The sequence below is a fragment of the Osmia lignaria genome, chromosome 10 (genome assembly GCF_051020975.1).
Source record: "Osmia lignaria lignaria isolate PbOS001 chromosome 10, iyOsmLign1, whole genome shotgun sequence".
NCBI lineage: Eukaryota > Metazoa > Arthropoda > Insecta > Hymenoptera > Megachilidae > Osmia > Osmia lignaria.
The window spans coordinates 8,640,625-8,666,528 of NC_135041.1; the positions used below are offsets into that span (position 1 = coordinate 8,640,625).

The window sequence follows — 25,904 nt, forward strand, 5'->3', positions numbered from 1 at the left end:
AAAAAATGAACAATTTATGTGCAAGAAGACAATTCGTGACGGGTAGACTTCCAAGTCAGAGTGATCTATTTCAACACATTTTGCGTATTCTTGAAAAGTTACTCTGAGGAGGGAGTCGCTCGAGGATGCTTTAATCTTTTATTAATTTTTACAATATATTCTTTTTTCATTGTAAAGAATTTTTAATTAGTCATTTTGCTTTTAATAAAATATCAAATTCAATTTTGACATTAAATTCCTTTTTATTAGAGTTTTGCCTTTATTAAATTAGTGTTGCGAGAAATTTTCGACGCGAGAGTAAATATGACGATGCACTGACTAGTATTCGGTGGGAATCCTTTTGGTTTTTAAACTCAATCCTATGTATTATTTAATTAATCAAATTAGTTATAAGGATTCCGCGGCATAAGACCGTGAACACCATCTCTGGGAGATATACCCATGCATTACTAGGCCTTTGCAGGCGCAGCTTTAGAATACGGAACATATGAAAATATGTTACCATATTCTAAACTGTAGTCCTTTTGTCTATACTATGGGCGTCCGCAAATCTGACACCGTTGGATGCAACGTGTTGGACGGGCGGGTAGCGCTCTTAGCGAAGGGGTGCACTCTGTCCTGGCGTTACGACGTCCAGGCGGGGTGGGTGGTATGTAGCGTCTGGCGTAAGTCTAGGGGGCGTGAGACCCTTCGTTGCCAGCTGATATTAGCAGTGCACCATGTTTGCGTCATAGTTACTCTATTTTGCTTTTCAGTATTTGTTCTTAAAGTTTTATATTTACAAAGTCGAGTCACTTTTATTAAAATAGTGAAATATTAGCCCGTTAGATGTTTATGTACTAATCATGTTTGTAGATCAGGATTTTCAGGTTTAACCCTTTCCGTGTTTATTGCCAAAGCCCATTCACGTGCCCAGGTGCTACTTGGATGGGTAGAGGCAATGGGCACGATGACCTAGTTCATAAAAATAATAATTAATAAGCGGCTGGCATTGTGTTAGTATATCGTGCACGACGTAATTTCCACATATGGTGTGTATGGTGTTTTTAGGCTGTGGGATTGCGTCGGTTTAATAACTTTTTCATTTAACTTTTAATTTGAAATAATATTTTATTCAACAAGATGTACAATGAACGTACAAACCAAATAGTATTATTACCATTACTATTACTATATTGCCATTATTATTACCATGATTATTACCATTATTATGAAATATTCTATATCAAAGTAGTTAATTAAATTTTGTAATTATCATTATACGCAATGATTGCTAGCCTTGCCAGACGATTTCAGTGAAAAATGGTACGTACCGTAGAGTGTGATGTGAGATGAAACTCGGGTGACGGAGACGTCCCGGGACGTTCTCCCTAGTTTAGGCTCTTGCGCCCGGGTGGAGTGTATGGGGGTCGTGGAATGAATTTTTGTGAGAATGTGATTTTGCCTTTTTTAAATATAGCGTTAGGTAGGTAGGTAGTATACCTTCTGGTGTGTGTGATAGATTGTAAGTAGGTAGGGCCGGGACAGGTTGTCACAGTCTCTTGGTCGGGTAGGCGCGATTTCGCGTGATCAACCTGTACCTGGAATATATTTGAAGAATTGACGATACTATCGATACGAACGGAGTATGCCGCTCGCCTTCGATTCTATCTGTATAATTTTTCAAATTTTTGGCGACTTCATAAATCGTCATACGCGATCGCGATGGCACGAAACGCACAAGTTCTGCTCGAGCATGGCACGTGTGCACGAACAACGACTTATATAAAGTCCTTTTTCGTCCACGTGTCAATTAGAGTTTCGCGATTTTTCTTTTTTGTTGATTGTTTTTTTTGTTTTGCGAATTTGCAAGTCTCGAGCTTTAGATATAAGTTTCAGGTGGGTGGACCGCCCGAAGAAAGAAAAGGCTATATGCCGAAGCGCCCCGACAAACTGTCTTTCAAGAGGGGAACTACTAATGATTTTGCATCCTTTTGCAAAAAAGGATGGAAAATCATTATCGTTACTACTTTGTCACTGTGCTTGCCTGTAGTTGTAGTTTTGTAATTTCAGGACAAGAGGGGGCCCGTGACCCCCATGATTTTGGGCAAATCGCGTTTTCAATTTAGTGTTGCGAATATTGACCACGGTTCCATTTAGTGTTGCGAATGAATATCGATCACGGTTCAATTTAATGTTGCGTATGCATGATTATCGCGATTTTCATTTAGTGTTGCGAACTTTAAATATCGCGTTTCTTTCTTGCAGTGCTTTAAAATAGAATTTAACTTTTCAATGTTGATTGCTTTAAGATTTTTGAGAGTTTTGCTTTGTAATGTTCATTGCTTTAGTGTTGCGAGTAAAAGATTCACGGTTTGAGAATCCCCTTTTTTTGCATTTTAATTGCATGTCTGTTAAAGATAGCGTTGCGAATGACATTAACGCGATTGTTTCCCAGTGTTGCGACTTATAAATACGCGATTGCTTTGCATTAGTTTATAGAGTTCCCTGCTAATTAGTGTTACGGTAATGAATATTCGCGTTTTGCATTAGTGTTGCGATATATGATGAAATGCCCAAAAACGATCCAGTGGAGTTGCCATGGTCCATAAGGTAGCTATGGATTGGTTATACCCCTTTTTTAGATTAGTGTTGCGTCTTACAAAGTTCGGTAGATTTTAGTAGTGTTGCGTTACAGTTCGCGTTTTCTCTTTTTTTCTTTTTTTCAGCTTAGCGTTGCGCATAATGAAGCAGCCTTCACGCGTACGCTTTTGTACATATTATATAATTAATGAAATTAGTGTTACGAATGAATTCGCGATTGTTATAAAATTTTTTACTTTTTTGCATTTATTAAATTAGTGGAAGTAACTATGACTCACATTCGGTGGGAATCCATTGCTAGCCAAGGATTCCGCGGCCTAAGACCGTGAACACCATCTCTGGGAGATATACCCATGCATTACTAGGCCTTTGCAGGCGCAGCTTTAGAATACGGAACATATGAAAATATGTTACCATATTCTAAACTGTAGTCCTTTTGTCTATACTATGGGCGTCCGTCAATCTGACACCGTTGGATGCAACGTGTTGGACGGGCGGGTAGCGCTCTTAGCGAAGGGGTGCACTCTGTCCTGGCGTTACGACGTCCAGGCGGGGTGGGTGGTATGTAGCGTCTGGCGTAAGTCTAGGGGGCGTGAGACCCTTCGTTGCCAGCCGATGTTTTGTCATAGTTCAGAATGTTTGCAATTTTAAAATTAGTGTTGCGTGTGATTTCGGTTTGTTTTATAGGGTTTGCTTAGGGATTGCTCTTATGGGCAGTCAAACTTTTCTTTTCAGGTTCCCCTGTACCCTCCCTCCCACTGCCCCGCCCCCATTCTTTTTTCGTCCCTGTTTTTAATTTTGAAAATTTTGAGCGTTCGGTTATTTGAAATACTGTTAAATAATATATGAATTTAATGTTTTCAGAATATTATTAAATACGATAAAGTTTTAAATAGAACTTTATTCAAAGTTTTATTTAAAATGAAAGTTCATTTTATTTTGTGATGATTGGTGATAAATTATTTCAAGGAATATTTGTTCATTCGAGATAGCTTATTAAATTTTAATCCTACTTTATTTAAACAAAAGTAGTGGATAATTGTTGTTCGAGTTGTTTAGTTTTAATTTTTGATCGCGATGTTTTGTTTCAAGCTTACGGAGAAGCTAATTAAATTACTTTTATAAATTTTCAAATTCTTTTCCTGAAAAGCAAAGTCCACTCGTGATTTTTTTTTCAATTTTTCCATTTACAATAAATTTGCATTGAAAGGTGTATGGAATAATATAATGCAATGAAGTCGAGTAGAGTCGTGGTTGTACGTACTATATATTGCAGTAGAAGGCAGTTGTTTCAATTAAAATATTGTGTGCTATTTGTCGCGAAATGAACGAATATTAAATACAATAAAATGAAATAATTAATGTTCTTAACTCAAGTCACTTAACTCAAATATATATTTTTCTGAATTTTTTTCTCTTTATTTTGGTCCTGAAGTTTGCTTCAAATTCATATTTCGTATCAAATTGATTTTGAATTATTAACAACCACTCTGACTTTTATAAAATTTTATTGTTACTAATGTAACTTTTTTCCAGCTATTAATTTTTCTTTGTCTTTATCTGGATTCAATTAATCAGTTTCTGTTACAGAGAAATATCTTTATAGGAAGTATGAAATCGGATAATCGACTGGAAGAAATGTAAAATAAAATCTAGCGTCCATAAATGGAATTCAATGTATCCAATTAAGTAAAACAAGGTGAAAATGATTGAAAAGGAAAAATGATTCTTATAAGTGGTAATATTTGAACCATACTATTTTCAAAAATTGTATTTAATCCTTTTCTGTTTTTTCAGGCAGGTTGTAAATTTATGATTAAGGCTACACGAGCCTTATTATTTTCTTAAATTATGTTTAATCCTTTTCAGTTTTATTTTAGGAAGTATTCTGGTGAGGACAACAAAATCAACAAATTCATTGGACTTATTTATGTATATAGTCATTAAGATATAATCGTCAAACACTGCAGTGTTTAATTAGGAAGCGTTAGATTTAAGCGAATTTTTAATATAATTACGAGCGCTCGTATAGGTAAATATTCTTAGTAGTATAAGTATGTAGGACAAATATGCAATTGCATATTTATTAATTACAGATCTGTAATCAAAATCAAAATTAAAAAATGTTACGATAGGAATAAAAAGCAAAAATCTACGTAAATATATGTATAGATATGTAGATAGGTAGGTAGTGAATAAAAATAATGCTCCTTTTGTTGTCCGTTTGCAGAACAGTCAAAAACGTTTTGCAAATGTGCATCAAGAGGATGATGGCATTGAATAAAAATAAAAATTTGCATAAATGGAGGGTGGATGGGATGAGGTAGGGCGGGTCTCCACCCGCAGCAACCTCCCCGTGGTGAGACCTGGGCAATCGTTATTATTTGATGACTAATTAATAACTGTATCATTATTTCTGTGGTATATTTATTAATTATGCAGCAAATAATACGAGCGAATTGGCTGCGAAAATGCTTTTTTTCTATTTAATCGCTGTTATATTTTTTTCAGGAATCTATGTCTTTAAGATTCTGAAGTGTACCACATTGCAAATACAATTTTACGGAAAGAAAATTAATAATAATGAATGCATGGTCAGTATTGTTTAATTATGTAAGTACTTATACATATAGCATACATGTGTCATTTAGGTATTTGCGAAAGGTAATGTAGTATAGCATGCCGTTAGTTGGATGCAATACTTCAGGTGGCGCTTAAATCAGTTTCTGGTCAGCTTAATTATCGATCACACATGGCCTGTTTTACCGATGTGGAATTCGGAGTTCAGTCTCAACAAGTAATCGTTTTTTGCATAGAGTTTTAGGGGGGACATGAGATATATCTTTATGGCCTACCCCCATATAAATCTATAGTAATAATAATCAGTAATAATCATTTTATTTTACATAAATATTCGTATTACACTAACTTCCAGTATATTTATCCTAATAATATCTCGTTTTATTGCGTACGACCGAATTTTCGAGATAAAACCTTGGGAATTCCCAATACGATTACACTGTTACCAAATTAGTAAAATTGTAATGTTAAAATCGCAGCTTTGTTTAGAGGTGTTTAGAGACAAAGTTAGGGATAAAAATTAACGGGGTAGTTCCTGGAAAGTGAGGACAAATTGTTACTTTCACTCAGTGACTACAAATGCAACAAGACTGAATAGTATAAACAGTTTGGTAAAATTGAATCTCATCGTAGTAGTATTAGTCCATATCAGTCTCGTTTAGATTGACTAATATATTTAACATCATATAGCAAGAAGGGGAATTAAAGGTATTCAGTTTTTACGTCGTAATGCTAAAAAATATATCATTAGTCTTAATATACAGGGTATCCCAGGTTTAAGGTGTAAAAAATTGTCAATATATTCAACATATCAAATTTCTCTATACAGATGATGCATTATGTTCTTTTACTCTTATTTTCTTTATTATATTTTTTAGATGTATTTGATAAACGAAAATTATTAATTTTTATTCTTTTTGTAGGAATTACTATTTTATATAATACATATAATTATACTGTGGCTACAAAATGTTCACATCGAGGAAAACTACTTTGTTGCTTTTCTTCTTTTTGTCAATATACAAATTAAATGGCATTCAAAGTTCTTCTCTTCCAGTTGTTTTATGGCATGGAATGGGTAAAATTTTTATTTATTTAAAAACTTTTATATTATGTAGAAAGTAGCTGAACTTTATTTATGATTTCTAATATTATCTTTTTCAATGTATTATAATTAAAATCCAGTATTAAATTTCAGGAGATAGCTGTTGTTTCTCATTTAGTTTGGGTGCATTAAAAAAGCTAATAGAGGCAACAGTTCCTAATATCTATGTATATTCCATTCGTATAGGAAATAATGAAATAGAGGTAAGTCTTCTTATCTAGACTAACAATAAGACTAATCCAAGCAGACACTTCAATGTGCTTTCAATGTGCTATTTCCATTTATGTTGAATATTATGGTTCAAAGTAAAGAATGACTTCACAGTTACTAATAACAAATGAGAAAGATTTATATTAACTGGGTCAGTTATGCACAGAGTGAGATGAATCAGTTTATGCAAAAAATGTACATATGAGGACAGTCTGAAAAGTTCTCAATCTAACAATGAAAGAACATTTTTTTTTGTGTGAAATATGTTTTATTTTTCAATATAATCTCCTGAAGCTTATGGGAGGAAACACCATTTATGTGTCAGGCCGAGAACTTTTCAGACTGCCTACATTGAATTCTATTTAACAAGAAATGCAATTGCATTTTGCAAGTTCATTAATGCACTTATATTAGGTCTTTTATCAAAACATTTTGTTATAACAGCATCAAGAAGACTTGAGGTGATAGAAATAAAACAAGAAGTAAAAAATCTGTGATGTGTGTGTGCCAAAAGTGCTGTGATTTCCCATTATGGTTGTGCATTTATGAAATTAGTTAAGAAAATAGACAATAGTACAGCCAAAGTAAGTAAATTGTAATAGTATTATCAAATAGCTTCATGATAATGAAATTGTTATAAGAATTATTATATGTCTCATTTCAGTAGGTGATTGTTACATCATTCCAAAGAAGATGACTCTGCGTAAGTTTACAAAAATTCATTTCCCCTTTATTTGAACAATATTGAGTACTATGTTTTTACATTAATTACATTAAATATATATTTAAGCAGTTAATATTATACAAAATATTATTCAAGATTTATTCCGAAATAGCTATTTTAATAGCTAACTGTTTGGCTTTTCTTATCACAGCTAAATCTGATGCAGATAACAAACCATTTTCTTCGTAAAAAGAAAGTAGCGTATCGGCTGCCGAAACTACATTATTTGGATGATTATTTTCAGGTGGAGCGTCGTTGTCATCGGTATCTTCAAGAAAAACGCATTTATGTTAATGTTTTCAACATTTTCCTTTCTGTGAGTAATAAATCTTTTTTTTATTAAAATATATGTATTTCTTAATTAAATATATATACCTTCTTTATAATCTACAGCTACCATTGCAATTAACTCTGAATTCGTCGGTATTGCTGATTCCTCATTGGTGTCTTCGTCTTTCGGATTGATCCAATTCTGCACTGATTCCTCATCAATATCTTGGTACTCGTTAATTTTACGTACGTTGTTTAAAATCTCTTCATTCATAATACTTTCATCCAAATTTTCATTAGTGTTTTCATAGTAGTGATTGGGTAACAATTTTTTCCAGCACTTTAAAATAGTTGTATCATTCACAGCATCCCAAGCATCACTCATCCAGTAAATAATGTCCTTGATAGTGATTGATTTCAACTGAGTAGTCAAGTTTATGCCATTCTTTTGTGCAAAAAGAATTGAATGTAAAAACAATAATTTATAATGCCTCTTGAAAGTCTCTATTATATCCCAGTCCATAGGTTGTAAAAATGTTACTTTTATATCCCCTTCATAAAAGGTATTGAAAGAGGCATAACAAGGCGCATAGTCGAGCAAAAGCAATGCCTTTGCTGGAAGACCTTTTTCTTTTAAAAATGTTGTTACCCGAGGTACAAACTCATTTCGGAACCAATCTTCAAAAATTTCTATGGTAATCAGTGGATTTGTTTGTTGAGCATAATGAATAGGAAGCAAAGTTGGTGACAAATTTTCTAATGCTTTTGATTTGGTAGAATTTCCAATGGCAAGTAATGGCAGCTTCAATGTTCCATCTCCATTGGTACAAATCATGACTGTGAAGCGTTCTTTATTTTGTTTAAAATCTGTAGGCTTAAAGTGCAATTTCTTTGGCATCATTTTAACATTTAGACTAGTTTTGTCAGTTTTAAAAATCTGACACAACGTTAACTCGTTTTCTCTCATGATACTTTCAAATTCTTCTTTAAGAATAGGAGCTTCTAATGAATCCGGGGAAAATCTTTCCCCGCATGCGGCGTGCTGACGCATACCATATTTGCTTTTCCAGTGGCTTAACCATCCCTCACTAGCGACAAATTTCTTTTCAATTCCCATATCCTTGTGCAGTTCTAATGCTTTTCCTGAAATATAATTCTTCAGTTAAATAATATATATTTGAAGAAGAATCAACGAATATTTAATTTCATAATAAATTTAAAAATATTAATTACTTATTACTAGAGGTCCCGTCAAAGTGATTCCCCTCTCGGTCATACAATTGTACCAAATGTATAATGCTTCTTCGAGTTGGTCTAATGCCGTTACTCTTATACGCTTTGAATTATTCGTTAGTATATAAGTACTATTTATTTCCTCCAGCTTATAGCGATTCTTTTTCCAACCTCTCAGTGTTCTTTCCGGAATACCATATTTTTCCGCGATTACTTTCATCGACTTAACAACGTCCAATTCCTCCAAAATTTTTAATTTTTCCAAAATACTAACATTTTTACGTTTCTTTCTCTCAGGTTCGCATACTCTGCTTTTGTTGTCTAGTTCCATTCTTTTCTTGTCTTCTCTAAAATTACAAAATTACAGAATTGCGGGAAAACAGCAACAAATTTATTTCAATTATTACATCAAAGGTTCAAAACAGAATTTATAACTACAGGCTTAGTAAAGCCTGCAAAGTTAGTAAAAGTGTCTTAATACAACACTCTAAATATTAGTATGGCAAGATTGAGCACACCTACCTTGCTAATTACAGTAGATTCGTGTTATATCGCCGCGAATGGGGTGGAATATTTCTAGAAATGGCGATATAGCAAGAGCCTCTTCCATTAACGGTCGAAGTCATGGTTGGAAGGAGGAGAAACGTGGACGAACGTCCACCTTCATCTTTCTGGGCTATGATGGTGGGGAAGCGCCATCAGTGTGCGTAAAAGTCCGTGTGAAGGGGAAGTCGCTCATGCGGCAAAATAACGCGTGGCAATATAACGGGAGTCCGCCAAAACTAAATAAAATTTAAAGAAACAGTATTTCAAATATTAAGCTACAAAGTTCAAATGAAAAACCATATCAACTAATCTACCATCAATGTTTTCTAACATTATATTATAATGTTTCAGGATGTGGAACACAGTTATTTTGGAAATATCAACCAAGATATACAAGAGATCTGCCAGCGACTATCAGCAGATAAACGTTTCAAAGATGGTTATAACGCTATTGGATTCTCGCAAGGTGCTCAATTTCTGTATGTATTATTTTTAAAAATTATTTAAGTATAAATTGAAAGTAGCTGAAATTGCTGATATTTAATGTGTTACAGGAGAGCACTAATTCAAAGATGCCCTAATCCTCCGATTAAGAATTTTATTTCTGTGGGTGGTCAACATCAAGGTGTTTTTGGATTGCCAATTTGTGGAACTGTAAAGAAAAGCGTTTGCAATTACGTAAACCGAATGATCAAATATGGAGCATACTTAAAGTATTTATTTATATATGCAGAATATATTTCGAATAGATACAGAGTTATCAAATCTTTTTATTTTATATAACAGATTTGTTCAAGAAAAGTTTATTCAAGCTACTTATTGGCACGATCCGTATCAAGAAGAAGAATACAAAGAAAAGAGTACATTTATGGCGGATATCAACAATGAACGGTATATTAATGAGGTATGTTTTATGACAATAGCAAAGCTGACCAGGTTTAGTCGTAGTAACCGTTCGATAATTATTGATATCAAGGTGTCTTCTAATGGCGGGGATTTCCCGGAATCGGCCATTTATTCAACAGCTAATAACATGCGTATTTCTCCCTACAGCTCATACAAATGTTACAAAATATTGTTATTTCATTTACATTTTCAGACGTATAAAGAAAATCTACAAAAGTTAAATGCCATGGTGCTAATTAAATTTGCTAATGATACGATAGTTTGGCCTCGAGAAACAGAATGGTTCGGATTTTACAAACCGGGACAAGCAACAGAAATTCAGACCTTTGAAGAAACTGATTTATATCGCAAGGTATACAATATTACAACATTAAATATTGTAAACTTCAGTAAAATTAACAAAATTTTTTTTAGGATCAACTGGGACTAAAAGCACTACTCGAATCAGGAAAAATTCATTTCCTATCAGTAACTGGAAATCACCTACAGTTTGCAGAAAGTTGGTTTATCGACCATATAATTAAAGCATATTTAATGTAACTATCAAATTATAATTGCTGCACTTAAATAGCTCTCATAAGTATAATTGTGATAATATTGATACAATAATTGTTCCAAATTGCATTATTTATATATATTATATTATTACGACTTTATATTATTTGATATGTTGTTATTGTTATAGAGTATAGAGAATTCCCTTTGAATCAACCTGAATTTGATTACTGTTCAGAATGAAGAAGCAAGCCGTGTCCAACGTAACTTAACTTCAGTGATATTACGGACCTGTGCGGGTATTAGTAAAGCCTACGTGATTAAGACCGGTGACCCTTTTCATTTTATAGTATTTCTTCTAATATTTTTGGAACTGATTGTACCATGGTGGTTCGATAAATCGTCGCCATATTAACATTCGGCTGGAATGTCCCGCCATCGTAAGTATGTATTCATTATTCATCCATGCGCGCGCAAACTACTTTGTTGTCTTGTTCATACGTTCAGTTCCATTATTTACTCATTTTCATATATGTATTATTAGGAATCGTGATTAGAGGAATTTTTGGAAAGGGTTTCAATAATTGAGTCAGAGTAACAAAATAAATTTTTATTGTTATAACTGAGAAGTCCATTCTCTCCCCTAATTATTAGATATTCTTCTAAATTAAATCTGATTTTTAATTTTCAATAATTCGTCTCTCACCCTTTTCAAAATTTTCATATCAGAAAGTGATACGAGGATACCAGTTTTTTCAAAAAAGGAGATGGCACAGTCCAAACCCTCCATTGCTTGTGAAGGTGAAATTTCACTTTCTGTATAATGGTCATTCTCTGTTTCTGTTATGAACAAAATAACAAATATAAATATTAAATTCTAATGTGGAGATTGGGGGTTTGAGCGAAGCATAGCGTCGTTTCCCCGGCGCCTGGGCTTTCCCGTGATGGCCGTAAGGTGTCGTCGTGCATGTAAGTCGGTGTCGTCGTGCATGTAAGTCGGTATCGTCTTTTCACAAGCGGTCCATCACGAGACTAAGTTCCATATATAGAAGTTATGAGTTACACTTAGAACCCAGGCGTCTAGAATAGGGACCGTCCACGTCAGTCCCACTCACTGACAAGTCTTAGTGGACGGTTCCCGAGACGGGGAAACGCCCTTAACTTTTCCGGCAGGGATCCTATACGAATTTTCTGTAACATACCAGTTTCATCATTGCCAGGATTCTCTACAGCATCAATGATTTCCTCATCCGTTAAGGTTGATAAGCCATCAGAATGGATCCATTCATTGATTTCATCTAATGTAATATCTTCATGACTTCGAAGTTTCTTGCACATTTGATAGATTTGTTCAGAAGAAACATAATCAGGATTATTATTATCTTCATCAACCGGCATATTTAATAATTTCTTCCAAGAGTTCGAGATTGTTTTCTCACTAATTTCATCCCATGCATCACCGATTAAATCAATTGCATTTTTTATGTTAAATGACCCTATTGCTCGACTATAATTCATTCCATCAGCCTGAGCGTTTATTAAATATTTTAAAAATTTTGCCTTGTATCTTCGTTTGATTACATTGATGACTCCTTGATCAAGGGGTTGTATAAGTGGAGTTACATATGATGGAAAAAATATTGCTCTGATCCCATCTACAGTTAGCATATTTAGTGATGGATGTGACTTGTCATTATCCAACAGTAAGATTGCTTTTTCTGGTAGTCCTCTTGATTTTAGAAAAGCAACAACCTGGGGAACAAAGTCCTCCCTAAACCATCTCTCAAAGATGATTGCACTCATCCAGGAATTTTTCTGATTTGTATACTTCACAGATAATAACTGTGGTGCTATATGTTTCATTGCTGCTGGCTTTTGATGTTTCCCTATTACTAGTAATGGCATTTTGAATGAACTATTAGCATTGCAACATGCCATTACAGTCAGTCTATCATTAATTTTTTTATGCCCTGGAAGTGGGTGCTCTGTCTTTACAATTGAACTTCTATTTGGCATCATTTTAAAATAAAGCTCGGTTTCGTCCGCATTGAATATCTGATATAAAGTTAAGTTTTCTTTATCTATTAACTCTGATATTTCAGTGGTAAATTGGTTTGCTGCTTTTGTATTTGTAGATGATGGTTCCCCAGATGGTGCTATGGAACGAATACCGTTCCTGAATTTCCATGTACGGTACCAACCATCACTTGCTTTAAAGGATTCTGAACCACCAAAACGCTGAAAGAATTCCTGAGCTTTTGCTGAAAAAATTAATGTTATAATCAAAGTAAGACTGCTCAGTAATAATCTTTCAATTAATCTTTATCTCAATTTAAATGGTGTATAAGATATTAAGACAATACCTTTCACTTGTATAACAGTGAGTGCGTTGTTCCTTTTTTGTTCCCCGTGGAACCAAATCGTTAATGCTTGATTAACTTTCTCAACAGGTGATAAACGTAAGCGCTTTGATGTTAATGAAAGACTGTGTTTTTCCAATTTCTCCCTTTCTCGAATCCACCGCCTTACGGTAGTTTCGCTGATATTATATTCCATTGCTATTTCAATTGTTGAAAGACCTGCATCTTTCTTTCTTACTGCTTCTAATTTCTTTTGCAGTGTTAAATTCGTAGATACTTTACGTTTAATAGAATTCGTACCACTCGTACTTGTATTTGTATTTATAGCCGTACTTCTATTTGTACTTGTAGTTGTATTGGTACTTGTATCTAGTTCATGTGGTTCTACTTTTATTACAATATTCGTGTTAGACGTTGACATAATGACTATGTTTTGATGTATTCTTTATGTGCTTTGAGTTTCTCTGGCTGCTAATCTTTTAGATCGCTTGGCTTTAACTGATTTAAATTTTAACGGCCGCTGGATAAGTAGCTGCGGTAGTGGCTGTGGGGGCGGAGTTTTACGGGAAGCAGCAACTTATCGAGCGGCCAATAACATGCGTGCTCTCCCTGCAAAAGTCTATTCACTTTCTTGTGCGGTTACATATAGGGTGACTCGCTAATTTGAATATTCTTCGCTCTCAAATAGTGAATGGTATAATTTGATACTGGGTTATTGTTGATACTTGGTATTGTTGATACTGGGTTAAACATCACCCAACATCACCAATATTTGACTCTTATGTTTCGTTAGGAAAACTTGTTAAAAGGGACGGCATTGATGAAACATCAATGTAAAATCGCTACAAAATCAAGGCTAATAAAGGCAAGAATTTAAAATAGTGACTTACGGGAGATCAAGAAGATGAAACTATTTAGAAAACTATGCGTTTTGTTCCTGACAATAGTAAACTCAACCACATTGAGCTGTAGTAAGTGTTCGATAATTGTTCACAATGAAGATTTCAGCAGCGGCGATTTACAGGAAGCGGCTGTTTATTGAGCAGCCAATGGCATGCGCGTTGTAACCGTATATAGCGTAGGCTATAAATTTTTAATATTACGTAGAGGTAAAGTATTTGTGTTTTTCCAAAAACAGCCACTCGAGTGGCTTCTTCGTTTTAATATTCCTTCTAATCCTGTCGAAATCGCCGTCAGATATATTGGTTCCACATAAACTCTCAGCCAGAATGCTAGCGTCCATACACATGCGCGCGCACCTTGCTCTACTGCTCATTCCTTAGCTGCTCGATAAGTAGCCGTCTTCTACAAAAGCCCGTTTTTGAAATCTCAAATTCAGACCCTTATCAAATAGCCAATGTGATGTAGAATTCACAGAATAAACGAGTTTCTGCTTCTGTTGCGTATGTTAGCTCTGATTATTTCTAGCAAACTTTTGCAGGTTAAAATTTCTATAGTTTACTTCAGAACTTGTAGAAAATACGGGTTCGCTTCTCGTATTACTGCTCATATTTTTTCAACAGGAAGAAAACTAATTGGATAATTTTACAGTCCGAGTTTTTATTCTGAAAAAGTAGGTGTTTACATTGTTACAATATAAAAGTTATAATTCAACATCTGATGTACTTAAAAAAATTGACAGAATACTTTTCAGTACATCGTTCTACATATTTATATAAATAATTTATTACATAACAATAACAAAATAGGTAATTGTCCACTGAAATTAAATTTAGATAATAGTAAAATTTTCTTACCTTATGTTACATTAATCAAAGTATAATAGTATAACTATAATACTTATGAAGAATAAGAAAGTAATAATTAAAGTACATGTGAAAGATTCATGGTCCATATACCTTTTAAATTGTATCTTTTTTTATACTTATAACTTTTAAATAAAGTTCACAAAATATTTTTATAAACTCTGATATATTTTGATATTACCTCTAATATCAATTGTTTTCATATGGAAAATAAAATTATAATATGAAAAAATAAAACTGTAAGTATAAATATAGGTGAAAAATGTGTTCTATCAATTAGAGTGTTTAGGGTATGCAGTTAAATCAAGGGTTAGTACTTTACTTTCCAAACATTCATCAACCTGTAATTCAAAGAAAGTAGAGTAACCTTAATATTCTAATTATGTATATTTTATATATACTTACATCAGGACAAATGCCAATCAATGCATCAGCATGAGAATAAAATTCCTCTTTCAATGATATGACAATGATTTGTAACGAGTTTGTTTTATCGCGTATATAACTAGCAACCTTCCCTATATTAGTATTATCTAACGCAGCATCAATTTCATCCAAAACAAAGAACGGTGCAGGCTGAAAGCTGAAAATATCAACAAATTAAATTATAAATTACATGGATGTTAAAAATTAAAATATTGATTGACCTTGTACCGTTTATTTTTAAAACATATAATATATATATATATATATATATATATATATATAAGTAGTAAAAGATGTATATAAGTTATTACACAATATATATGAATTTTAATATTAGAACCTAAGAAATGAATGATTGCATAATCATAAATACCTATGAATCGCAAATAACAAAGCTAATGCAGCAACGGTTTTCTCCCCACCAGACAAATTAGACATTGGTTGAAATCGTTTTCCTGGTGCAACACAGTTATAGTTAATACCATCTAAATATGGTTCCTCAGGGTTTTCTGGCCCAAGAAATGCTTGAGCAGATTGATTTTTTGCTAAACTCTAAAATGGAAAAAATATTTTTATGTTAGTTCAATGTATGACACAAAAAGACATGTACAGTTTCCTGTATGTTGTAAGTCAACCTTATAAATAGGGTCAATTTCATTGGCCACATGCTCGAAACAGGCCATAAATCGATCATGTCTTTCCTTTTTTATTTTTTCAAATTGTGTTTTTGCTTTCTTTGCCTTTTTACGAGATTGTTCAAATTCCTCGTTAGTTTCTTGTAATTTCTCTTTAGCAAGATATAATTTTTGTATTGCCTAAACAAATTGCGTGATTACTTGAAGAATAATGAAAGCTAATGAAACAATATTAAAAAGATAAGAAATATTTTTAATTATTATTTTCTACCTTCATATTAGGAGCTTGAATACGTTGAATGGTATTTTGTAAATCATTAATTGTTTTTGTTAATTTATCAGTAGTTTTTTTAACATCTTCCTCATCGATATCTTTTAAGTTTTCAGGAAGAAGAGCATAATCTATAGTAATTCGTTTTTCACGTTCATACTGTTGATGAGTACTTAAGGAGGAGTCATTTACTTCTGAACTATTACTGGTAGTACTTTCGGTCGCTATATCTTCCATATTTCCGTGAAGCATTGGAATTGCAATGTCCTCCATCTAAACAACATTACAGCATAGGTAGAATCGTAAAATTAATAAATCTGATTTTATTTAATATACCTTGCATTGCATCAGAATAGCATGACGTTCAGCTTTCTTCTGTTCAATTTTAGTTTCAATAATATTCAATTGTTTCTGAGCAGATTGTATATCTTTTGCTATTGCTGCAACCTCTCGCCTAATTTTAGTTATTTCATCTTCTTTCTGATCAACTTCCATTTTCTTTGCATTTCTTGCCGATTTTAATTGTTCCATTTGAGTTTCGTCGTGATCTATTTCTGCTTTTTGATTTGATTCAGTTTGTCGCGCAGATTCAAGCTTATCCTCTGCATCTTGAACGGCTCGTTCCCATCGTAAAACATTACCTAAATTTTTCGGTGTTATTTTATCAGAACAATTATTAAAGATCTTAGAAATGTATAAATGTAAATTTTAATTACTTTCTGTATCACGTTGCTTTTCAAAATCTAATTGATTATAGATACGATTACACTGGTTTTCAAACTCCATCCTCTTCTTTGCTCTTTCTTGTTGCGATCTGCAATGTTTGAAACAACCATAATAATTATATACATATTTTTATATATATTTGTTGAATTTTTATGTAGGGAGTTGCATACCGTAATTCTCTTTCTTCATATTGTCGAATATTCGATACTCCTATCTGTTCGCAAAAACTGGCAAACACATCGTCTTCGACATTATTCATTTTTTCTTTAATATTTTGTATTTCTTGATCTCTCTCAGCCATCGTCTTTTCAATTGCAGCTATAGTTGGCTATGTACATAAATTATATTATCTCTAACATGTAACATACATATATGAAATAATCTAAATCTATACTTACACCAAACATATTTAATTCGTTTTGAAGTGTTTCTAGCTCTGCTTCAAGTTCCGCAATTTGTTTTTGCTATAATAAATAATTTGGTAAATAAAATTTGATATTAAAATCGTAATAAAATTGTGACTTACTACTTACTGTAGCAATCAAATCACTTTTGTTATATTTTAAACGCGTTTCTAATCCACGTATTTGTGATTCGACTGTATTTAATTCAGATTCTTTTCGTGATTTTTTTAATGATTCACGTAATTCTTCCGTCAATTTTTCCTGTAAAAGATGTTGAATTCATTAGCCTTTGAACTTAAGTAACAATTATATACGATGTAAAAATATCCTACTTTTTGTGCTTTAAGCTGGGACATCTGTTTCTCATCCCACCTCTTTGCTTTCTTTGCAAGATCTAAACTACCACCAGATATAATTCCAGCTTTCTGGTAAAATGTTCCATCCAATGCAACGCACTGTAATTATACGAATACCTCATGAGCATTTGATTTACTCAATATTTGATAAATAGAACTGTTGCGTACATACATCGTATCTTGCTTTCTTATCCATCTCATATGCTACTTTATTTGCATCTTCCGGTGTTTCACATACAAGAGCATTATTTGTAGCAAATAATACTGCCCTATCAATATCCTTAGGTGAAAAATGCAAAACATCATACAATAATTTCACATTTTTTGGTTCTTGTATGTTTCTGAAATAAATATGTTACAATTCTCAAAATATATGAAATATATATTATATATTTATAGAAATATAGAAATAAAATATATGCAATATTTTTTGTTTTATATTAAATTAAATTTAACATTAAAATGAATTACTTAATGTACCTAAGTCTTTCTTTTAATGGTTTTGCTTGAATATAATCAAGAGGAAGAAATGTTTCTGGTTCAAGATATTGCTCTTTCAGATACTGAATACACTGTCTAGCTGTTTTCTCAGTATCAACAACGATAGCTTCCATATATTTTCCAAGAACTTTGGTAATTGCAACATTATATCTTTTATGAATGGGTTCGCACATATTATACATACGGTCATACTAAAAACAATAGCAATTATGAAGCAATTAAATAGTGAAATGTTTAAAACAAATTACTCACGAGAGTAAAATAGAGCATGAAAAGTAATTATTTATTTACCACACCGGGAAAGAGGCGTTTGAAATTTTCTACAATTTCAGTTTTCTTCTTAGTCCTTGATACTTCGTGTTTATCAACCTTCGCATCACCTAATTGTTCCGAAATACTTTCTAATTCTCGTTGTAGGTTTTGTATTTTATCTTTTGATGTACCAACATCAGCTTGTAAATCAGCTCGCAGTTTTTTCTGATCTTCCAAAGCAGCCTCAGATGTTCTTATATGTTCTTCTAATTTCTCCACTCTTTTGAGAGCCTCATCTCGCATGTGACCTTTTTGTTTATGCTTATTTTCTATCTCTGTCTTTTTTCTTCCTTCATTATCAAGTCTGTCTTGATCTGATTTTTGTTCGCGATTAATGGAATCAAGAAGCTGAAGGTATCTAGCTGATTGTTTGCCAGCTTCCTCTTTTAAACGATTGTATTCTCTAACCTTAAGTAAATATTTTAATCAATTAAAGATTGTGGATGTATATTAAAATATTTTGTACCGTTTATAAATTTAAAATGAACATAAATGAATACCTGTTCATCTTCAAGTTGCACATCTCTTCCTTGCAACTGAGATTGTCCAGCAATACTTGCTTCATAAGCTGCTTTAGCTTCTTCTACTTGACGCAATTCTTCTTGAAGTTCATGTATATCTTTTTTATGAGCTTCATCCGCAATACGTGCTTGAGCTAACGATTTACGTGCAGATTCTACTTTCTTCTGCATATGTGCAACACGTTCTTTCGCTTTAATAAATGTGGGTCTTTTCTTTGTTATTTCAACTTCTACTTCTCTAATATCCTGCTCTATCTTAGCAAGATCTCTTGCCAATTTACCAGCTTCCTTCTTCTTCTCTTTCAACAATTCATCGACTTTTTCCTTTTTCTTTTCAATCTTTTCTATTTCATGTTGTTTCTTTTTCTGTAAAACTTCTAAATTTTCTGTACTTTTTTCATTATGAAATAAACGAAATAGTTGCAGTTCAACTTGTTTTTCCACCTATAAAAAGATATAATCAGAAAATGTATCTAACATTCAAATGTATATTAGATGTTGTTGTTGTTGTTTATTTGAATGAGTCAGCAAGTTAATTACATATTCTTCTTTTAAACGTTGATATTTTTCAGCTTCCTCTTTTTCTAATTTTGCCTCTTTCCTTTCTGCTGCAATCCCTTTCTTTTTTTGATAGGAAAATTGAGTTTCCTCTTCTGCTTTTAACATTTCTGCTCTCAGCCTATAAAGTATCACATATTGCATTTGTACATAGAAATTATATAAATGTGTATGAAAGTTACCTTTCATATTCTGCTTTTAATGCTCCAGAATTACTGATTTCTTCAAAAAGAGCAGTACGTTCCTTTGGATTTTTCATAGCTATTGATTCAACTGCTCCTTGAAATACTAAGAAATTTTTTGCTTTGACATTAATACCAAGTTGTTCTAACTCATTGAGATATACTTGACTGGTAACAACCTATATAATATACATACAAATCATTTAAAATGATTTTTTCTTTTACACAAATATGTAAGTAAGCTTTTATTTTTAACATATATCAAACCCACGTTATTATTTATCCTGTGCTCTGAAGAGGATCCTTGTACAGAACGCATAAAACTTTTCTCAGAGCCATCTTCTAATTCAAATACAGCAGTTACAGATGCACTGTAATTTATAGTAATGTCAATGCACTAATGTGAGTTTCTTCCATAGTGGAAGATATACAGATATATAAACACACACATAACATGATGAAGAAGTAAAAAGGATGTATAAGAAGTATTAAGAAGTATTTAAGAAGGATATTTTTAACCTTTTTACTAGCAAAGGCATAAAAATTTATAACATATTCCATACAGGAAATTGAAAATACCTTCGTGCAACTGGCATTCCTATTGATGCTCCATGAATCAGTTCGCTAAATCGCTTGACACGTAAACTACTTGTTTTTTCTCCCATAACAAAACTAATCGCGTCCATAAAATTAGATTTTCCTGTAATAAAGAAACGATGTATTGCAAATTTAAGATTATTTTTGAAGTTATTTTCGCTATCATAAAAGAACATAACCTACCAGATCCATTTGGTCCAACAACAGCAGTAAACGATTTTAGGGGTCCTATAATAAGTTTTCCTTTGTACGATTTAAAGTTTTCTACTTCGATATGTTTCAAAAAAGCCGGCATTCTTGAAGTTATTAAGCAATACTCAAATATAACAGCAAAGTAGCATAATTGGCGCCATAAAGTTTTTATCCCAAACACCATTACATGTATGCGTAGTATCACCACAGTATGTGGTATCACAGCCTAGAGTAGGCTGTGCTAGTATACATCATGGGTTATTTGAGACCCCTAAAAATCATATCCCCTCGAGAAGAAAGACATGTCCAGTCTTCTTGTATCTGTAGTCACTGGCTGTATGCGCAAATGTATTATATTAAATTCATTTGAAGTTAATTTTCATTTTGGTGCAAATGTTTCACTATTGAATTTGTTGTAACACAATGTATATATATTGGTCATGTAACATAACTGTGGCATGGTGTTTATGTTATTTTCGTTATTTCGTTAAATTTGTTAATGTGCATTATGGAAAAAGATAGGAAAAGGAAATTTGATAGTGGTATTCTTTCAAATTCTTATCGTGAAGGTATTGGAAGGTAAATGAAAGATGTAAATTATTGTTATAATCATGTACAGTACTTACAACATTAATGTGAAAACCATAATAAAATCTATAGTATTACTTTGTCCTTTTTCTATTTCTATAATGTATTTAAAATACTTTCAACTTTACTAAAACTTACATATCTACTTTGATTTTATGTCTGGTATAGAGTGTTAGGAGTAAAAGGTCATATGACCTATGAATTACCTCCGGAAACTATAAAAGAGAGGCAAATATTTTGGGAAAATTTCTTCCTTGAATATTCAGAACAGGTGTGTATAATCTTCTTTAACAAAATTTAATAATGATAATGATGATATGAATTAGCTTTCAGATGATATTGAATTCGATGTCAAAACGTTTGAACTATGTTCAAGAAAATATCAATCACCAGCTGTAGATAAACGTAAAAGTATTGTACAACATTGGGTTAATACTAGTTATTTACCTTACCAAACGAGTATTCATAAAATTGGTTATTTAGAAAATAACCATTTCAGTATAGAAAGAGGATTAAATATGAGCTATACAAAGCCACATTGTAATGAAAGTTTTCTTAGCAGTTCTGTTGATACAGCTGCATATATTTTATCAAATACAAACACAACAAATAAAGCAGATACAATGGTTATTGTAGAAGGAGCAAAACATGATAATTTAGAAAATGTTTCTGATATAACATATTCTGAAAGTACAGAAATATCAAAGATTGCTGATATAATGCATGAAAATAATGGAGAAAACAATACCAGGGATAACAATAATAGTAACAGGAGGCAACATTCTCCAGTAACTACTGAAATAATGACATGTACAGTGCCACAGCAAAATATTGATACACAAGAAAATGTGGACATGTTAGATCAAGCACTCAATACGAAAAGTCCATCACCTGATAATTGTGAATCTTATTCTTGCAAGCTATCAAATAAAGTATCTACACCAGAGCATTCCAAGGAAAGTTACTTGAGAAGATCTTTACTGGATTGCAGTGCTATTAAAATAAGACACCGTAAAAAGTTGTACACTGGTAGAGACTCACCTGTTGATCTTATTACTATGGAACACAGTCATAAAGAAGTACTATGTAAATTAACCCAACACATACATCCTGCATTAAATTTTAAATATCCATTACAAAAGAAGAGAAATATTCGTAAGAAAAGAAGCTTCAAACACTGGATGGTTAATAAAAGTTTAATGAATAGTACTCTGTCTATATCAGATTCTAAAAAATCTGATGAAGTAGAAAATATTAGAAATTATTCTAACAGATTATCTTCAAAACTGTATGATCTTAAAAAGCTTGACGATGCACCATGCGCGAATCGAGAAATTTTAAGTAATTCAAACAACACCCAAGATTTAAATAAATGCAGTGAGAATCAATCTATAAATATGTCTCGATCAAGCCAACCTGTTAGTAGAAATCATAAACGAGATTCTAAGAACAATGAATTGAATGATAAAATAATTCAGTCAGAAAAAGTTAATACAAGAGCATCTGACACATTCAGTAACTTTAAACAATCAACAAGCTCGAATTCAGTCATTCGGACAGTCGACAGTCGGAAGCATAAAAAAAAGTCGAATAAGATCATGAATGATCCCAAAAACTTGAATCCAGTAATTGCTCTAACAAGATTATCGAATCTTGATATTCTGAAATATAAAAAATTAAAAAATTACTCACACAATTTACATCCAGTGGTTTGTTTAAAACGATTATCAGAATCTGAAATCCAAAAATACAAACGGCCAACTAATATGATGAAAGATAAAAAATACTTAAATACAACAGTTAGTTTAAAAACATTATCAGAAGCTACCATTAAAAGATATAAAACTGCCCATAATATGAAAACGCGTAGTAAAACTGATTTATTATCTGATACAGTTAAATTATCAGATAGTAGTATGAATAGATCTCAGCTTTCATTAAGAAACAAAGCTAATGGTTTAAAATCTCCATCAAACATCATTAATGTAGGAAGCTGTGATACAGATAGTAATCAAAGTACTATTTTGATTTGTAAATGCAACAGTAAAACATCTGATAATGCATCTCTAAGTAATGTTGTTAGGTCGTCTAAAAAACTCGCTGAATTTTCTTCCCCAGTTGTTGAAACTTGTAGTAATAGCAGTAGATTAAAATTAAGTGAAATAAACAAAAATTTTAATTTGAGAAAAGATATAACAGATAGACAAAGCATTGATAATATATTAAATACATCCATCAATTCACAAAACTATATATGTAATAGATCATCTTCTCGTAAATCAAAAACATCTAAAAATGGGTACAGTGATAATGTACATACAACTATTGATAAGAAGTTGAATCCAAAACATCGTCGAACAAACAGAGAAAAATTAAATGTAACGAAAGAACAAGATGAGAATGGACGTAATAATTTAATTGAAGGAGGAATTTGTAATACAATAGGTAATGAGACAAAATACTTAAGTAAAGAATCAATAAGTACAAATTACATTTTTAAATAATCGAGTATTTTCAGTTTTAGGAAAACATAAGTCTGAAAAGCAAGCTGTAGTAAAAAATCTAATAAAAACCTTATATAATGGTAAAACTAAGAAGAATAAGAACAAGTTTAATAATGCAAATCGTTTGCATTTTGAAACAAGACTGTATGATTCTGATTCAGAACTAACTTCAGATTCTGAATTTCATTCATAATTGTCTAATTAGTTACTTTGAAAGAGAGTGACTACAAACAATCAAGACTTGGTAAAGGAAAATAAAGGTAATAATTCAATGAACACCAGAGCAATCCTCTAACACGGATTCTCTATGGTAAATATAGTAGATCCCTGTGTAACCCGGATTTTTCTATAAATACAGTAGATATACAGCATAAATTTTTCCCTATCAGGATGAAATAGACCCTTATACAGGGGTCTGTAGTATATGCTAGGTATTTTATTATTAATTTTATATGGACAAAATAGTATGTAACATACTATGCATAGTAATACATAATAAATTATATGACTCTTTTAGTTTTATTTTAGGTAGCAATGTAAAAAATACATAACAAAAATTACAATTTGTTCATGTACAAAAATTTAACGAAGCTAATGAAGTTTTTTTATCATGTGTAGTAATAAATTGTATAAACATAAAACTTCCTTAGTTTTTAATTAACGAACTGCAACGCCTAGCACGTGTTGCCTTGAAAGTGCTAAATGAAAAGATTGAGATACATAACCGTCAAGTGTAAATGTAGCGCTTATAACGTTATCAAATCCAGCATTTTTAATATGCGTGATAGGATCAATATCTAAATGACAGCCACCAAACAATGACGGCCATATTCCTGTTTGCGATAATATCTTTTGTAAATATCGTATGAAAGTTCCTTCGTTTGCAGGAACGTGTTCTATGAACAAATATTGACCACCCTGAAATAAATGATGATTTATGATCCGGATATATATTTGATTATATCAATATACAGTTTAATAATATTCAAAATGATTATTATGTTACCGGTGCTAGTACTCTGCGAATTTCTTGAAGCGTTGATTGTATCGATGTCACCGAACATAATGATCTTATTGTTACAACTACATCTACGTATCCTGTAGGAACATCTTTCAAGGAGCTACCATCGCCAATAATTACACGTTCAATGATAATATGTGAAAATTGCCAAGAACGATTTCCTTTTATTAGATATTCAGCCAATCTCACATTTCGGTCAACGCCAATCAGATGAGTATTATCTGGGTAAAACTGTATATTTTCACCTGTAACGTTTGTATTCAGTATACAGGAACTGAATACAGAGGCTACCCATTAAGTTTGGGTAGCCCTTTAATTCCTAATATATTGAAAATTTGTTTATATGAAAATGGCATGGTGAAAGAGAGAACATTCTTTTTATATTATTATTTAACAAAATGATTATAGTGTACAGAGCAGTTATAGTATAACTGAAGAGTTAACACGTTCAGGCCCAGGTGGGTAGATCTACCCATACCGTATCAGTGGAACAGATCAATGATGCGACATTCATGGACAATGTGACTTTTGATTATGGTAATTACAGTTAAAAATTCAATCATATTGAAAATACCAATGGTCGGATGTATCATAGGTCAAGGGGTTAATTTTAACTGAACTCGGGCTCGAACGTATTAAAAACCCCTGAACGAATACTACATGCAATGCGCACCTGTTTTAACACCAATCTCTAACAGGCGGATACAGTTCATAGATCTCAATACATTATCACTTGAAACAATATGTTGTAGTGATTTAAATAGATGTTTCTTGTAAGACGTTGCTAATTCTGAGCATTCAACTTCGAAGCCAGTCAGATAAGCCTTGTAAATCGTTTTCTGTAAATCGGACCATTTTCGTGATATCCAAATTGTCAATAGAACGAGAAGAAGCGAAGACAATCCATAACTTGTTATTATATCACGTATCCACAAATCGCTGTTACTCATTTTTTATTATTATATTAAGAACACTTCACTGGAGAATACACTTCCAAGTTTTATTTTTAGTATTATTTAAATTCTCTTCAGGAACTAGAACAGTACCTTTTGCGCCATGTGTATTTCATATTTTGACGGAAATATTTTATATCTCATTATTTTTGTAACAACTATGATCTTTAATGCAAAATTTTGATAGAAGTGCCGAACGTATTTTTAATACACACGCACGCGTTCAGAAATCGACTGTTTAGTGAAACGCAATAAATACGGTTTGCTAATCGTGAGTGATAAGATAAGTATTATAATGTCCACATTTTCTACAGACGTAATATTTCTTATACAAATAAATGTGAAAACCACTCACAAACCTTCCATAATTAAAAAAGAA

At 32.3% G+C, this 25,904-nt stretch overlaps 4 protein-coding genes across 8 annotated transcripts; 2 read left to right on the forward strand and 2 right to left on the reverse strand.

The window, feature by feature from the left end:
- The first annotated feature begins 5,458 nt into the window (after positions 1–5,458).
- Positions 5,459–12,924, forward strand: Ppt1 (Palmitoyl-protein thioesterase 1). Of its 4 annotated transcripts, XR_004583285.2 has the most exons (10): positions 5,459–5,871; positions 6,087–6,241; positions 6,362–6,471; positions 9,603–9,730; positions 9,806–9,964; positions 10,038–10,155; positions 10,351–10,509; positions 10,572–10,693; positions 10,891–11,092; positions 12,788–12,924. XR_004583285.2 is itself a non-coding variant. In XM_034340544.2 (9 exons), exons 2-9 carry the CDS (start codon positions 6,133–6,135, stop codon positions 10,922–10,924), a joined length of 939 nt encoding a protein of 312 aa, XP_034196435.1. In that variant the 5' UTR covers positions 5,459–5,871; positions 6,087–6,132; the 3' UTR covers positions 10,925–11,273. The 4 variants fall into 4 exon arrangements, 3 of the variants coding, with proteins under 3 accessions (XP_034196435.1, XP_034196436.1, XP_076546845.1); XM_034340544.2 differs by lacking the exon at positions 12,788–12,924 and having other exon boundaries at positions 10,891–11,273; XM_034340545.2 differs by lacking the exon at positions 12,788–12,924 and having other exon boundaries at positions 5,469–5,871; positions 10,843–11,273.
- A 1,998-nt stretch (positions 12,925–14,922) lies between these two features.
- On the reverse strand, positions 14,923–20,682 carry SMC1 (structural maintenance of chromosomes 1). 2 transcript variants are annotated; one of them, XM_034340535.2, is made up of 20 exons: positions 20,451–20,682; positions 20,250–20,370; positions 19,942–20,041; positions 19,671–19,849; positions 19,471–19,609; positions 18,910–19,374; positions 18,389–18,817; positions 18,077–18,288; positions 17,769–17,937; positions 17,573–17,695; positions 17,370–17,501; positions 17,235–17,300; positions 17,007–17,164; positions 16,827–16,924; positions 16,447–16,751; positions 16,111–16,383; positions 15,840–16,019; positions 15,578–15,756; positions 15,184–15,361; positions 14,923–15,119 (listed from the first exon to the last, which is right to left on the reverse strand). In XM_034340535.2, exons 1-20 carry the CDS (start codon positions 20,641–20,643, stop codon positions 15,051–15,053), a joined length of 3,768 nt encoding a protein of 1,255 aa, XP_034196426.1. In that variant the 5' UTR covers positions 20,644–20,682; the 3' UTR covers positions 14,923–15,050. The 2 variants fall into 2 exon arrangements, with proteins under 2 accessions (XP_034196426.1, XP_034196427.1); XM_034340536.2 differs by having other exon boundaries at positions 20,250–20,342; positions 20,451–20,590.
- Positions 20,683–20,796: 114 nt separating this feature from the next.
- Positions 20,797–23,744, forward strand: LOC117611975 (uncharacterized). The gene is made up of 4 exons (XM_034340537.2): positions 20,797–21,038; positions 21,216–21,318; positions 21,374–23,492; positions 23,566–23,744. Exons 1-4 carry the CDS (start codon positions 20,959–20,961, stop codon positions 23,742–23,744), a joined length of 2,481 nt encoding a protein of 826 aa, XP_034196428.2. The 5' UTR covers positions 20,797–20,958.
- Positions 22,783–25,522, reverse strand: LOC117611980 (thiol S-methyltransferase TMT1A-like). The gene is made up of 3 exons (XM_034340547.2): positions 25,246–25,522; positions 24,558–24,817; positions 22,783–24,469 (listed from the first exon to the last, which is right to left on the reverse strand). The coding sequence occupies exons 1-3, from the start codon at positions 25,520–25,522 to the stop codon at positions 24,209–24,211; spliced, it is 798 nt and encodes a 265-aa protein (XP_034196438.1). The 3' UTR covers positions 22,783–24,208.
- Positions 25,523–25,904: the final 382 nt, after the last annotated feature.